The 13,939-nt window shown below is 37.5% G+C and overlaps 1 protein-coding gene across 1 annotated transcript; it reads right to left on the bottom strand.

The window, feature by feature from the left end:
• Positions 1 to 2,545: 2,545 nt before the first annotated feature.
• Positions 2,546 to 13,638, bottom strand: NDNF (neuron-derived neurotrophic factor). Its single transcript, XM_006866279.1, has 3 exons — positions 13,451 to 13,638; positions 6,524 to 6,648; positions 2,546 to 4,578 (listed from the first exon to the last, which is right to left on the bottom strand). The coding sequence occupies exons 1-3, from the start codon at positions 13,636 to 13,638 to the stop codon at positions 3,185 to 3,187; spliced, it is 1,707 nt and encodes a 568-aa protein (XP_006866341.1). The 3' UTR covers positions 2,546 to 3,184.
• Positions 13,639 to 13,939: the final 301 nt, after the last annotated feature.

Below are 13,939 nucleotides of genomic sequence, written 5' to 3'. Positions count from 1 at the left end.
GAGGCTTTCTGCTCCTGTAAAGATTTACAGTCTCGAAAACCCTGTACAGGGTCACTATGAGTCGGAACTGACTCCACGGCACATAACAACAACATATATATATGTAATTGCTTTTGTTAAGTGCCATGCAGTTGGTCCCAACTCATAGCAGCCCTGCATAGGGTTTCGGAGGAACAGCTGGTGAGTTTGAACTACCAACCTTTCAATTCAAACTGACCTTGCAATCTAGTGTTTATCTTCCAGCACCACATCAGGACTCCAAAATGTAATATATTTAAATATATGTTGGAGTCCTGGTGGCTCTGTGGGTTAATACTCTGGGCTGCAAGGTTGGTTTGAATTGCAGGGTTAATGGTTCAAGCTCACCAGCTGCTTCTTGGAATTCCTTTACAGAGTTGCTATGGGTAGGAACCGACTCAACGGTACTTAACAACATATGTATGTTATTTCTCTGGTCTTCTGAGAAATAATTTTTAATTTTCTGCCCCTGAAACATAAAGACGTCCTTAAAGATTTTGCCCTCCTTAATGACAGTGTCACTATGGTTGGGATTCCAAATGCCCTGTTCTCAATGCAGCCATCCTGGATCTTAGTGTAGGCAAGGTTGTACTTTCAGGTTAGTAACTTTATAGCTCTTTTTGTTAACTTGTCCCCAGTTCACCAGATACTTCTGAAATCTAAATACATTTGTAAATTACAAACCCTTACTTTTAGTAGATTTATCCTTTTCTTTATAAGTGATATAACTTCCAAAATAGATTTTACTTTTCTATAGTTTTAAAAAGACAAATTTCACTGAGGTCTTGAAAGTATTCTTAGATTTATCCAGATTATATAGTAGTCACTGTCACAGCTGGCTGAAAAGTAAAAGCTTGGCGATATGATTTGGCTTAGTTCCCAGGGTTCACCAGGCATTAAGCAATATCTGCGAGTTAAGTTCCTCACTTTCAGAAGCTATATTCTGAAGCTACAGTAAGTAACACTTTGACTCACTGTAGTCCCATTTAGTGTACTGCTCTGTAATGATATATACACAAATAATTTGAGAAAATGGATTCTCCTTCTACAGCACCACATTCATCACATAAGATATCTCATCTCTCAGATGCTACCCATTTAAAATCACTGCTTCTATGTTGGGTGGTTACATGACCATTGTGTTTATTTTCATATTCTTCATAAAACTAAATTCTTTCTGATGTCATAACTGTTTGTAGAGGCATGATCAGTCTTCTTTGGCTATCTGAATATTATGCACTGGATGATATTTTCCCCTAAAATGTGCAGAGTATCTTTTGTTAAGGACTGCCATGTATACTACTTTAGCTGCAGTAATTCTGTGCTATGTAGGAATGCTACTCATGCCTGTACACATTACAAAAAGGTGGCATAGCATGCAGGGAATAATGCAGAGGATAGGAGATCATACCTGTACCAACCTGTAGACATAGAAGTACTTTATAATTTAGAATCAGAATTCTATAAAACACAGCTTCTTATAATAGAGGATAACTTAAAATGTGCAAATCCATCACTGCCTAGTTTTATACATGGGAAAAGGAAATGATAGACGGTAAGCAGATAGGCCTAAAATCACATAGCTTAGGTAATGGTAGAATAAACATTTTATGAATTCTGGTTCAATATTCTCATTACACTTCATTATTTATATAGAGAACTACAGAGAACGAAGCTAGTTACTACTACTGCTCTTTGTGCCATGTCTTTCCCTAAAAATATTTCTGTTATTTTCCTAAATTTTATCCTGCGCCAAAATTATTTTTTTTAAAGCAATTTAAAAGTAGCAGATTCTTGCTGTTACAAAACAGCAGCTTCTGAGTTTTCTTGCTATTTACCACACAGTCTTAGATGGGAGTTAATAAGTTGCTTTCAACAGAATTATGGTGTTGGCAAAGAATAGTATATACAACAAAGCCTGCTAGAAGAATGAATAAATCTGTCTTGGAAGAAGTAGAACCATAATGTTCCTCAGAAGCATAGATGATGAGATTCAATGTACTTTAGACATGTGGTCAGGAGGTACCAGCCCCTGGAAGAAGATCATCGATGAGATGGATTGAGCCCAAATAGTAACAATCATGAGAATGGCACAGGACTGGGTAGCACTTCATACCGCTGTACACAGGATCACTATGAATTGATGCCTACTGGATGGCACCTAACAGAAACAACATTCACACAGGTGGAAAAGACTTGGAATATCCAAATTTTAGACTTAAAATAGGTGCTTAAATTGTTAAGGAACGTGTACTTAATATATATTGAGCTGCAGTGTTTGGTTAATCATATCCTTTGAAAGCAAGTTCATGTTAGTGTTTCAGCTCTCACAATAGCTGGCTCCTATTCATTGCCAAAGTACCAATTTTAACAGCTCTCTCCAATGGCATAGTAACTTTAGAGATAAGTATCATTTCTTTTCAACTATTAAGAAAAAGATCAATTTTGGTGTCAAATTACCTAAAGACACAGTTTTAGGGACACAAAGGAAATTGAGTACACCAAGGGAGTTGCTTGAGAAAATGAGCAGTATATAATCTAATATTTTTAATTTTATGTACATGAATATAGTGTATGTCAACTTTGTACAGGAGATACATACATTATTTAAACATTTTACTCAACAAATAAGAATTTATAATAGCAATACAACTGACTAGAGGGCTGTCCACTTAATAATACTTAGATTAGATTTGTACTTTAATAAGAAGAATTTAATAGTTTACAATCATAGAAACACTGACATTTAAAACAAGCTTTTATAAAATTATATATATATATATATATATATCCTCGCCTCACTTATTAGGAATGATTTGCATTTGTGAATGTGTGCAATGAATGGCATATTTAAATTTTTAGGTAATAAAATAATTTAGAAGCAGTTCATGCAGTGGTCAAAGCAAAGAGTGGCAGTTCCTTCGAGATGCCCTCTCCCTTTGACATCAACTGGGCATTAAACACATTCTAGGTACCATTGGGGCACACTAGGCCAAGTCTCCTCTAACAATTACTTATATTAACATAAATATACACAAGTTGGCATCTTTCCTTACACAGTACAAATGCAGGTCACAACTTCTCTTAGCTGTGGGAGTAGTCAGTTTATACTTAAAGTGATTTAATGTCGCCGCTAGAGTTCTACATATATCTCTATACAAGGTAACTAACAGAATTTCCTGGTTTTTACAACTTTACTCTGATACTTCACAGAATGTCCCCCATGTCCTATGACATAAACATCCAGCAGATAAGATGTGCCAGGCTGGAGACCTTTGATTGTTTCTGTGGTCACTGCTTTTTGTAGGTTTTCACTGTGGAAATATTTACATAGGACCTTTTCTGATTTCTTCCGTGTATCTGGTCCTAGGCATTGGTTTTGTTCTCTTTTCTTCTGGTCTTCATTGTAGTTATCATCCACTTCTTTTTTGTAGATGCAAAACTTGTTCCTTTCCTGAGTGCCCAGCCAAGCCACAGTGGCAGAAGAACAGGTGCGGAGCTTGTCGAAGGCTTTGATTCTTGTATCTTCAGGAAGAGAGGGGAATGCCTGCTTACTTGGCCTTGTGGTAGCTAGTATTTTCAACATGGATGCTCCTTTCTTGTTTCCTTTCAGTCTGATGAGATACTTTGCTTTAGGTTTTCCTCTAAGTTGAAACTGCCGAATGCCTTCCATGTTCTGAGACAGAAGGAGTTTTCCATCTCTTCTCACTTGGATTTGGACAGCATCCAGGCAAGAATGAATAAAGAAAGTGACTTTCTGGTGAGAAGAGACTGGAGCAAACCGTAGAAATTTTGCTCCCTTCCTTTTTACAAATACATCTGTAACTTTCCCATCTTTCAGCTCAACTGTCTTCTGTTTAGCTTCTTCCTTGGTCCTGGCAAAGGTACCGACATAAGCAGTGCTCATGTTGCTGTTGCTGTTAACCACAAAGACATCAAAGTAGTACTGTGTGTCCGGTTTCAGATCAGAGACAGTAAAGATGTTCTTGTTTCCCATACAGATTTTCTGAATGTCAACCTTGGGCCTCGAGTAAACATGACGCCCGAGTTTTGGAGCAGGCTTTGATAAGAAGCCACGTTCTTTACCCAGATTATCTGAAGGAAATCCAAAGTGAGCAAAGTCAAAGGGGCTAAAGTGCACACCAGGTTTTGGCACCATCATAAAAGCATCATCTGCACTCAATTTTGCTTCTACTGCACAGAGACTTTTAAAGTTGTGCTCTTTGCTGATGACCACACAGTACTGAATGGGCTGTTTCAGCAAAGAGGATGTGGGGCTTGGTTTCCAGGCTAAAGTGACTGTGGTACGTCCTAGGGAGGTAACATCTACTCTCGGGTCATAAGGCAATTCAGGATATGGTTGATCTGACTCTGGAGTTGTAGTGGCATAGACTTTGAAATGTGTATCTTTCTCTGTTGAGAGAAGTTCCAGCTGATATAAACCAGATGGAGAACTAGAAGATAGGAAATACTCAACATCATTGCCTTTGTAGGAGAATAACTCTGTGCCTTCCTCACTAGTGATCTGTTGCTTCTGCTCTTCAAGAGGTTCTGGATCACCTAGAAGAAATAAGAGAACCATATGAGGGCATATGTAAGGTGGCTTAACAGCCTTAAGGACTCCTGGTACAGCACCATAAGATAAGCACTGGATTGCTAACTGAAATGTTGGTGGTTCAAACCTACTAGCTGCTCCTCAGAAACCATATACAGGGTCACTATGAATCAGAATCGACTCAACATCACTTAACAACTAGCCTTAAATTAGTTTAAAAGGTTCTTAATATTCCTCTGTTATGAAAATAATATGTGTTCATTGTGTAAATTTGAGAAATAGAGAAAAAATGATAGAAAAAAAATCATCTATGAATTCATTACACAGAACCCACCCATCACACAGCTTCCTATTGAATTGATTCTGATTCATAGCAACCCCATATGTGTCCAGATGGAAGTATGATCCTTAGCGTTTTTCCTGGATGATGCCTCATTGCCAGGCCTTTTTTCCAAAGCATCTCTGGGTGGATTCGAACTGCTAACCTTTCAGTTGGTAGTGAAGAGTTTTGCCATGTTCACCACTGAGGGACTTTCAGTTGGTAGTGAAGAGTTTTGCCATGTTCACCACTGAGGGACTTCTATTTGGAAACAGCTGTTTGTCTAAATATTTTGTTCCATTTTTATCTGGTATTTTATTTTACATATTTTTATATAGTTGATATTTTCTCTCATTGCTCTTTGTAATTTAGTGATAATTATTCTCATGAATTAGATAAACCTCAATTTTGAATAGTATTTTCCTCACTAAATATTCTAACACAACTATCATGCTGTTGGTAAAATTTTCACTATTATAATAAAAATATACTGTAATATTTTTGTAGAGCTTTACATTCAAATTACTTCCCCAGAATAGAGTCTAAGTAGTGGAAATTTTAAGTCGAAGTATTGCTGCCTGGTAGCATCTTTTACATGCTATGAGTTGTCAAGCCTTCACCTTTAAGCTATGTTACTCTAATCTCCTAAGCACAGCAGCATTACTTAAGGCCTTAGACACATCTCATCATTACCCTTGTATCTTATTATTTGCTTTCCATGATTTGTATCTTCTTTTAGTGACTAACTAATTCCTCTATCTGACTTTCTTCTCAATCTGGCCTTTCATTGCTGCTAAATGCCCCTTTTTCCCTTTCTTTGATTCCATTCTTAATCCCTCATAAACCAGAGATTCTTAACCTTGGGTGCATATTACAGTCACCTGGGGAGGTTTAAAAAGCCCCAGTGTGCATACCACACAACAATTTAAACAATATCTCAGGAATTTAAACCAATAAATTCTGGTTCAATCCTTCTGCAGAGAATTTGTATTTCTACCCAATTATACCAAATCAGAATCTATAGTTTCACAAGATCCCCAGGTGATTTTTGCATAATTCTGATTTGCTGTATCTGTTGTTGTTGTTATGTGCCGTGGAGTTTGTTGCGACTCAGAGTGACCCTGTACAGGGTTTCCGAGGCTGTAAATATTTACAGTAGCAGAAAGCCTCATCTTTCTCCCGCAGAACAACTGGTAGTTTGTAACTGCTGACCTTGTGGTTCATAGTCCGATTCATAACCACTATGCTACCAGAGTTTGGAAAAATTATATTCTCAGCAGGGCGTCAAACCAGAAAGAACTGGTTTGAAGCCCTGGGTGGGGTTCAGACATCAGTAGCTTTAATAGTCCCACAATTGAATCCAATGCTCAGACAAGATTGTAAACTACAAGTATAAAGCCTATTCTTAAACCTCTCCCCTTCTCAATCTTTCAGTAGTTCCCACTCTGTCTCTCCTAACCTTTCAGTTTGCCAAGATCACTGTCATCTAATATAGTGCTCCATTTCCCTAAAAATTCCTAGCTTCACTTGGCCATCTTCATTGCTTTTCCTTATTAACAGATATTGTATGTTTCCTAAGACTATTGACCATCCATTCAGGAGGAAGGGACCAGATCTATCCTGTTTCTTACCTGAACCTTCCCCACTAGCCTCTTCTGGCAGCTCTTGGAGGCTCAGTTTCCATTCTAAAGGTGCATCACATGGAGTCACTGTGACTGATAATGGAGTATTGTCTTCTTCAACCACGAAAAAATACCTGTGGGAAAGTGGACCAATTCAGACCAACATGATTCATTCCAACGCTCAGAATCAAGACTTATTAAATAAAGTACTTGGTTTTAATTCTTATTCATTTAACTGAGAACAAAACTTTCTATTAAACACAAATCATGGCATTTAAGTATTAGTTATGGATGTTTAATAGCCCAAAGTCCGCAGTCCAATTTACCATCAACAGTGTAAACTAATAAAAAGACAATCAAGTAAAAGTATTTTGGGTTAGGAATCAGCACTTACTTGAGTTTTGGAGTTATTCAACACAGGGTATGCCATTGCAAAGTATGCCACAAACTCAGCCAAATTTCTAGAGGAACTACAGTGCGTGTATACTGTTTCCATATATTTGGTGGTAATTGTAAAGCACCTCTGAGTCACTGTCACTAATTATTTCTAAATGTCACCACCTATTTCACATAGCCACCTATTATTTCTAAAATAGTCACCGACTATATCTAAATGCCATTTTCACAATAAACTTGTTTAAATGGTTGTTGGTCTCTGACAAAATAGCACACTACACATTCATATTTTTACATTGCAAAGTTCTAGTACAAACTACACCGTTGAGTTTTAGTCACAACTTTACAATTTTATATCTTTTCAGGAAAAGGTGATGTTGTTAGATGCCTCTGAGTCAGCTTAAACTCATATCGACCCTGTGCACAACAGAACAAAATAGTCCTATGCCATCATCACTATTGTTATGATACTTGGGCTCATTACTACTGCTACTGTGCCAATCCACCTCATTTGGGATCTCCCTACTTGCCACTGACCCTTCATTTTACCAAGCATTCTTGAGAATATGTCCAAACTTTGAGAGATGATCTGCCCATTCTGACTTCTAAGGAGTATTCTAGCTGTACTTCTTCCAACACGGATTTGTTTGTTCTTTAAGCAGTCCACGCTTTCAATATTCTTCTCCAACACCGGGACTCAATATGTGAATTATTCTACAGTCTTCCTTATTCATTGCTCAACTTAGTTAATAATCCCTAAATTCAAACTCACAATTTGAGAAGTATTTTCTAAACTACAGATTGTATCGGTTAGTGAGAAGTCATATTTATCTACCATTTCTTTATCATTAAGATTTTCTTTTGAATAAAATAAATTAGCTAATTAATTATTTTAAGGAGTCCTTTCATGGAGCAAACAGTTAAGCACTAGACAGTTGCCTTGGAAGACAAACCTGGTGATCTGCTTTAAAATGATCACAAACTTGAACCTGAAAACTCTATGGAGAAGTTCTACTTTGCCCAAGAAGAATCAGATAAATGGAGAAAAGATTGATGTTGTCAAAGACTTCATTTTGCTCAAATCAACCATCAACCCTCATGGAAGTAGCAGTTAAGAAATCAATGATGTACTGCATTAGGAAAATCTACTGCACAAGACTTCTCCAAAGTGGTAAAGAGCAAAAATGTCCGCTTGAGGACTAAGGTGTGCCTGATTCAAGCCATGGTATTTTCAGTAGTCACATATGCTTGTGAATGTTGGACAGTGAGCAAGGATAGAAGAATTGATATATCTGAGTTATGGTGTTGGAGGTAAATATCAAAAGCACCATGGACTACCAAAAGAAAAAAGTACAGCCAGAATGTTCCTTAGAAGTTAGTATGGAAAGACATCTCTCTTACTTCTGTCGTATTATCAAGAAGGACCAGTCCCTGGAGAAGGAGATAATGCTTGGTAAAATGGAGGGTCAGCTACAAAGAGGAAGACTCCCAACAAAGTGGATTGGCTCAGTGGCAGCAGCAATAGGCTCAAGTATAGCAACAACTGTGAGGTTTGGAGCAGGATTGAGCAGTGTTTTATTCTGTTGACCATAAGGGAACTATGAGTCAACAACCACACAACAGCAACATGAGTCAGAATCAACTCCACAGCAATTAACAACAATTTAAAAACAAAACAACAAGATGTTTGCTCTATTTTTTCCCTTCAGGCATTTTTATTATGTTTTCAGGTGAATAAAAACATTACCAAATTGTAACAATGCTGAGTATTCTTACTCTGAATAACTTTGTAATTGTCTTACAAAGTCTATAGTCTTCCAAATAAGGAGGCAATTATTTCAGTTCTGGCAAGCCAGGAGTCACTAGTTCCAGTAAAAAGTAAGTAAGTTTGACTTCTTATAGATAGAAATTCCGGAATAATTTTTGTTTCTATTTTTCGCATACCTATCAACACTATCCTCTCCAAAGTGACCACCACAACCTTCTATCTAGACAGTCTCATCTGCTTATTTATTTTCACTTCTTCAACCTAACCTTTGCAGCAAACCAAAACTGTGTTTGGATGACTCTTTTCTACTTAAACTCACTCCCTGGGTAATCTCACCAAGATCATTGCTTCAATCTACCTGTCTGTTGTTGCTAGGTGCCGTCCAGTCAGTTCTGACTCATAGCCACTCCATATACAACAGAATGAAATACTGCCCAGTCCTATGTCATAGATGATCATCTACTTTACCAGACGTAATATCTTCTCCAGGGACTGGTCCCTCCAAATAACATGTCCAAAGTACATGGCATGAAGTTTCACCATCCTTGCTTTCAAGGAACATTCTGGCTGTATTCTTCCAAGACAGATTTGTTTCTTCTTGGTGGTGGTGGTGGTTATGTGCCGTGAAGTTGGTTCCGACTCATAGCGACCCTGTACAGCATTTCCAAGGCTGCAAACCTTTACGGGAGCTTGGTAGTCCATGATATATATTCAAGGTTCTTTCTTTGTCTGTTAACTCCCAAATTCAAGTCACCAGCCTGAATTTTTACCTAAATTCCAGACGTATATGTCCAACTATCTTCTTACCATCTTCACTTGGGCATTAAAGGAAATTTCAACCATACAATTTCAATCAAAATCTCTGATTTGCTCCCCCCACCCCCTCCCCCCACCCCCAGAAATCAGCTTCTTCCGGCTAACCTTTCTGAATAAGTTAGCCTCCACAATTCTAGTTGCTCAATGTGAGGGTCAAAGTTATATGCCAATGAGGCTAGTCTATGAATTCTCAGTGGCCAGGCAGATACTGGATTGGTAGCTCTTCTATAATGCAATAAAATATACTCCCCTCTGATTATCTAATCTTATTTAAGCAATAAGCTTATCTAAGCAATAAGCTTATTGCTCAGCCAATCATTTGAAATAGTGCCCATGAAGATGTGGCCCACCTCCAGTATATAAATAAATGTTCTAGTAAAAGTCACTCTTATCCCTGCACTCTTCTCATCACCTGACCTATAGTTCCTTGGATGTAAGCCTATAGAAGTCTCCGCCCTGCCACCTGACCCAGAGATTTTGGGTTCACCAGCCCCTGCAATTCCATGAGTCAACAGAGGTCTCCAGGCTGCTGTCTGACCTTTGAATTATTTACATTATCTAAACATTTAGAAACATTATATGCCCTCTGTTTGTTTTACTATATCTATGGTATATATGCAGCACAGACAAGTGGACCTTTCCAGATGAAAATATATATTGACGTATGACACCATATGATAAACACTCGACATCAAGGTCAGTTTGACCTGCAAGGTTGGTGGTTCAAACTCACCAGCCACTCCTTTTCCTTGGAAACCCTATACAGGGTCACTATGGGTGGGAACCTACTTGATGGTACTTAACAACAACAATATATACCATAGAGTGCCGGAAGAACAAAAAAAATCTGTGTTGGAAGAAGTACAGCCAGAATGCGCCTTCATAACACATTTTTATGAGGGACCAGTCCTTGGAGAAGGACTTCGCGCTAGGTAAAATAGAGGGTCAGCAAAAAACAGAAAGACTCCCAATGAAATAGATTAGAACAGTAGCAGCAGTAGTAATAGTCAAGTGTAATCAAGACTGTGAGGATGGCACAGGACCAGGCAGTGTTTTGTTATGTTGTGCATAGGGTTGCTTTGATTCAGAACTGACTTGATGGGACTTAACAACAACATAAACACTGGTTGGCATTATAGGATAGGCACTGGAATGCCAACCACAATATCAGCAGTTCAAACCATCTGCTGTTCCTTAGAAACCCTATATAGGGTGGCTATGTGTTGGAATTGACTTGCCAGCACTTAACAACAGTAAGCTGAAATGGACTGGTATTGGCCTTTTTTAATCTGACAACCTTATGGTTTACTATGCCAGAAATGACAAATTCCTTAGGAATGGAGTCACATTCATTATTAAAAACATTTCAAGATCAAACAGTGCATGTTTGATTAATTCAGTTTGAAGAAGTTGGTAGAACTCTTTAATTCTACAGTTTCTTCATTATTGGCTATAGTGGTTGTCAAGTAAATATGAGTCATAGTTGTATTTATTGTTCTTCCTTGTAGGCATATAGATATTATCACAGACAGCATTATACTTTAGACTGAAATTGATCAAATATGCAATCAAGATGCATTGACAATTACTGTTGATGGGAACCAACACGAAAGGATCAGTAATTGGAAAATATGGGTCTTCATAATAAAAAATGATGCAGGTGATTGCATGGTAAAATTTGTAAGATCAATGGCTTATTCATTGCAAATACTTTTCTCAACAACATAAATGACAACTATACAAGAGGAGCTTGCCAGATGAATATACAGGAATCAAAGTGACTATATCTGGGGATATAAGATGGAAAAGTTCAATATTATCAGCTAAAAAAGGAGTGGGGAAGCTAAGTGTTGAACAGAGTTTTAACTGTTCATATGCAAGTTCAGGTTGAAGTCAAACAGAATTATCACAAGTCCATGAGAGCCAAAATATCACCTTGAGTATAACCTATCTGAATTTATAGACTATCTCAAGAATAGGCTTAATGAATGGAATACCAAGGACCAAAAGCCAGAGGAGTTGTGGGAGGACATCAAGAACATCATACATGAAGAAAACAAAATGTAATTAAAAACACAGGAAATATAGAAAAGACAAAATAGGGTGTCAGAGAGACTCTGAAACTTACTCTTGAATGCAGTGTACCTAAAGAGAATGATAAAGAAAAAGCTGAGCAGAAAAATTCATAGAGAAGTTCCAAAAGACAAAATAAAGTCTTATAATGGAATTTACAAAGAACTGGAGTAAGAAAACCAAAGTGAAGAGCACGCTAAGCATTTCTAATTCTGAAAAACGGAAGAAAAGAATTTAAGACTCAAATTGCAATATTGAGGGCATCTATGGGAGCCCTGGTAGTGTAGTGGGCATACATTGGGCTGCTAACCACAAGGTCAGCATCTCCACTCTCCCAGTCACTTCACAGGAGAAAGATGAGACTGGCTCCCATTAAGATTTACTGCCCAGTCCCGCACCATCCACACAATTGTTACGTTTGAGTTCATTGTTGGTGCCACTGTGTCAATCAGTCTCAGGAAGAGTCTTGCTCCTTTTCACTAACACTCTACTTCAACAAGAAGGATGTCCTTCTCCAGGACATATGTAAAAAAGAAAAGACAAGAGAAAGAATGAACCCATGAAAGAACTAAGTAGGGAGGGACGGAGAGAGAGATCCCTGATTGTTTTGCAATGTTTCTTAACAAAAAACATGTTTAGAAGGGAAAAAGTGTATCAACTCTTAGAACCAATGCTTATCTAATTTTTGACAGACTGGAAGACCAAGGATAAACTATTTATTTGATTCAGTGATATGAGGACATCTTGTAGAATGTTGAAGTTAACAAACAACAGGCAAGCACATTTGGAAAACCAAATCACTTTCTGAAGAAAAAATTTAATTTGCTCTGAGGTACCCAAAATTTTTAAAGAAACAAAACTATACAATAAGCAAACTGTGTTCAGTGAGTTCAGCTGATATTCCAGATTAACTTGAAATATTAGAATGGATGCCTATATCCTTACCTGGTTTCACAGATTCATCCTTCATGAGGACTAGGGCATTAAGTTCCTTCAATGTAGCCATGCTTATATTTTTAAATGAAAATCATTTAAAGATTCATAATCATTTTATATTATTGGCATGTTGTTGTTGTTGTTATGTGCTTTGGGTTGGTTCGGCCTCATAGTGACCCTGCACAGGGTTTCCAAGATTGTAAACCTTTATGGGAGCAGAAAGCCTCATCTTTCTCCCACGGAACAGCTGGTAGTTTTGAACTGCTGACCCTGAGGTTCGCAGCCCGATTCATAAACACTATGCTACCAGAACTCCTTATTATTGACATATCAGTTCCTAAATTATTACACTGATTCAAGCAAAAGGAAACTATTTCATTCTGACAGATACCCCAACAATAGGTCAGTCACTTCAGTCAAAATAGGAAAATTGATCACCTACTATTATTCAGACTGACCAGATGGTGATATGACAAGGCCATTAAATGAAAGAACTTCAGAGCATCATGTTACATTTTTATTATTGATTTTAATAGCCAGTTGTTATTACTGTTTTTTGTTTCATTCTCTTAGAATCTGATCATAGTAGTTAAATAAATATTCTTATGAAACTTAATGCAAAGCCTTAAAGAATCATGTGTATTCAATTAATTGCCCTCTTAATCTACATAGTCATTCTTAGATATTTCTTACTGTCCTGAAAATAAGAAAATTATCCTACTAAAATATAATAAGTATTGGCAAGTATTGTCCCTCTAGTCAAAAGCAGATCATGATCAGACAGACTCAGGTAGGCTCTATTTAATGATTAGTAGTTGCACTGTTACCTTACTCTTATTTAAAGAAAATAATTATTCCTAGGTTGGTTTTCAAATAATCTAAACTAATATTAAAAGGTTACATCCTTTATGAGCTTGATGGCACAGAGAGTACTACAGGGCGCATACCTTTTAGGTGTGTCTCTAAAGAGGTAACTGCTAATTTCAGCTCCATCTGGAATTACAGATGAATCATGAAAAAATGGTTTGTCTCGGATTTGCATTTGGAAAAGTTCCTCATCTCGAGTAGGTAACTTCTGGGTCCTTGAACTGAGTGGTAAGAGCAGCCATAGAAGACACCAGTGAAGCAGCACCATCCTAGGACAAAGGAAACAATTGCTTATGTTAGTTCTGCAAGCAGACACTTGAGCAAACTGCAAACAGTCACAAGAGATAGTCCTGGTATGGTGCTGTGGGTTAATGTGCTGGAATGCAATGTCAATTTGAACCTTAAGGTAGGCAGTTCAAGGTCACCAGCTTCTCCTTGGAAACCCTATACAGGATTGCTATGGGTTGGAACTGACTTGACAGCACTTAACAAAAACAAAGCACTCTGTTAGTTACAAAAGAAAATTATAGATGTATCTTGGATACATGCACATGTACCTTTCCTGAATT

This window comes from Chrysochloris asiatica, unplaced genomic scaffold (assembly GCF_000296735.1).
Source record: "Chrysochloris asiatica unplaced genomic scaffold, ChrAsi1.0 scaffold00088, whole genome shotgun sequence".
NCBI classification, from domain to species: domain Eukaryota; kingdom Metazoa; phylum Chordata; class Mammalia; order Afrosoricida; family Chrysochloridae; genus Chrysochloris; species Chrysochloris asiatica.
This window is presented reverse-complemented; position numbering and strand designations above follow the sequence as displayed.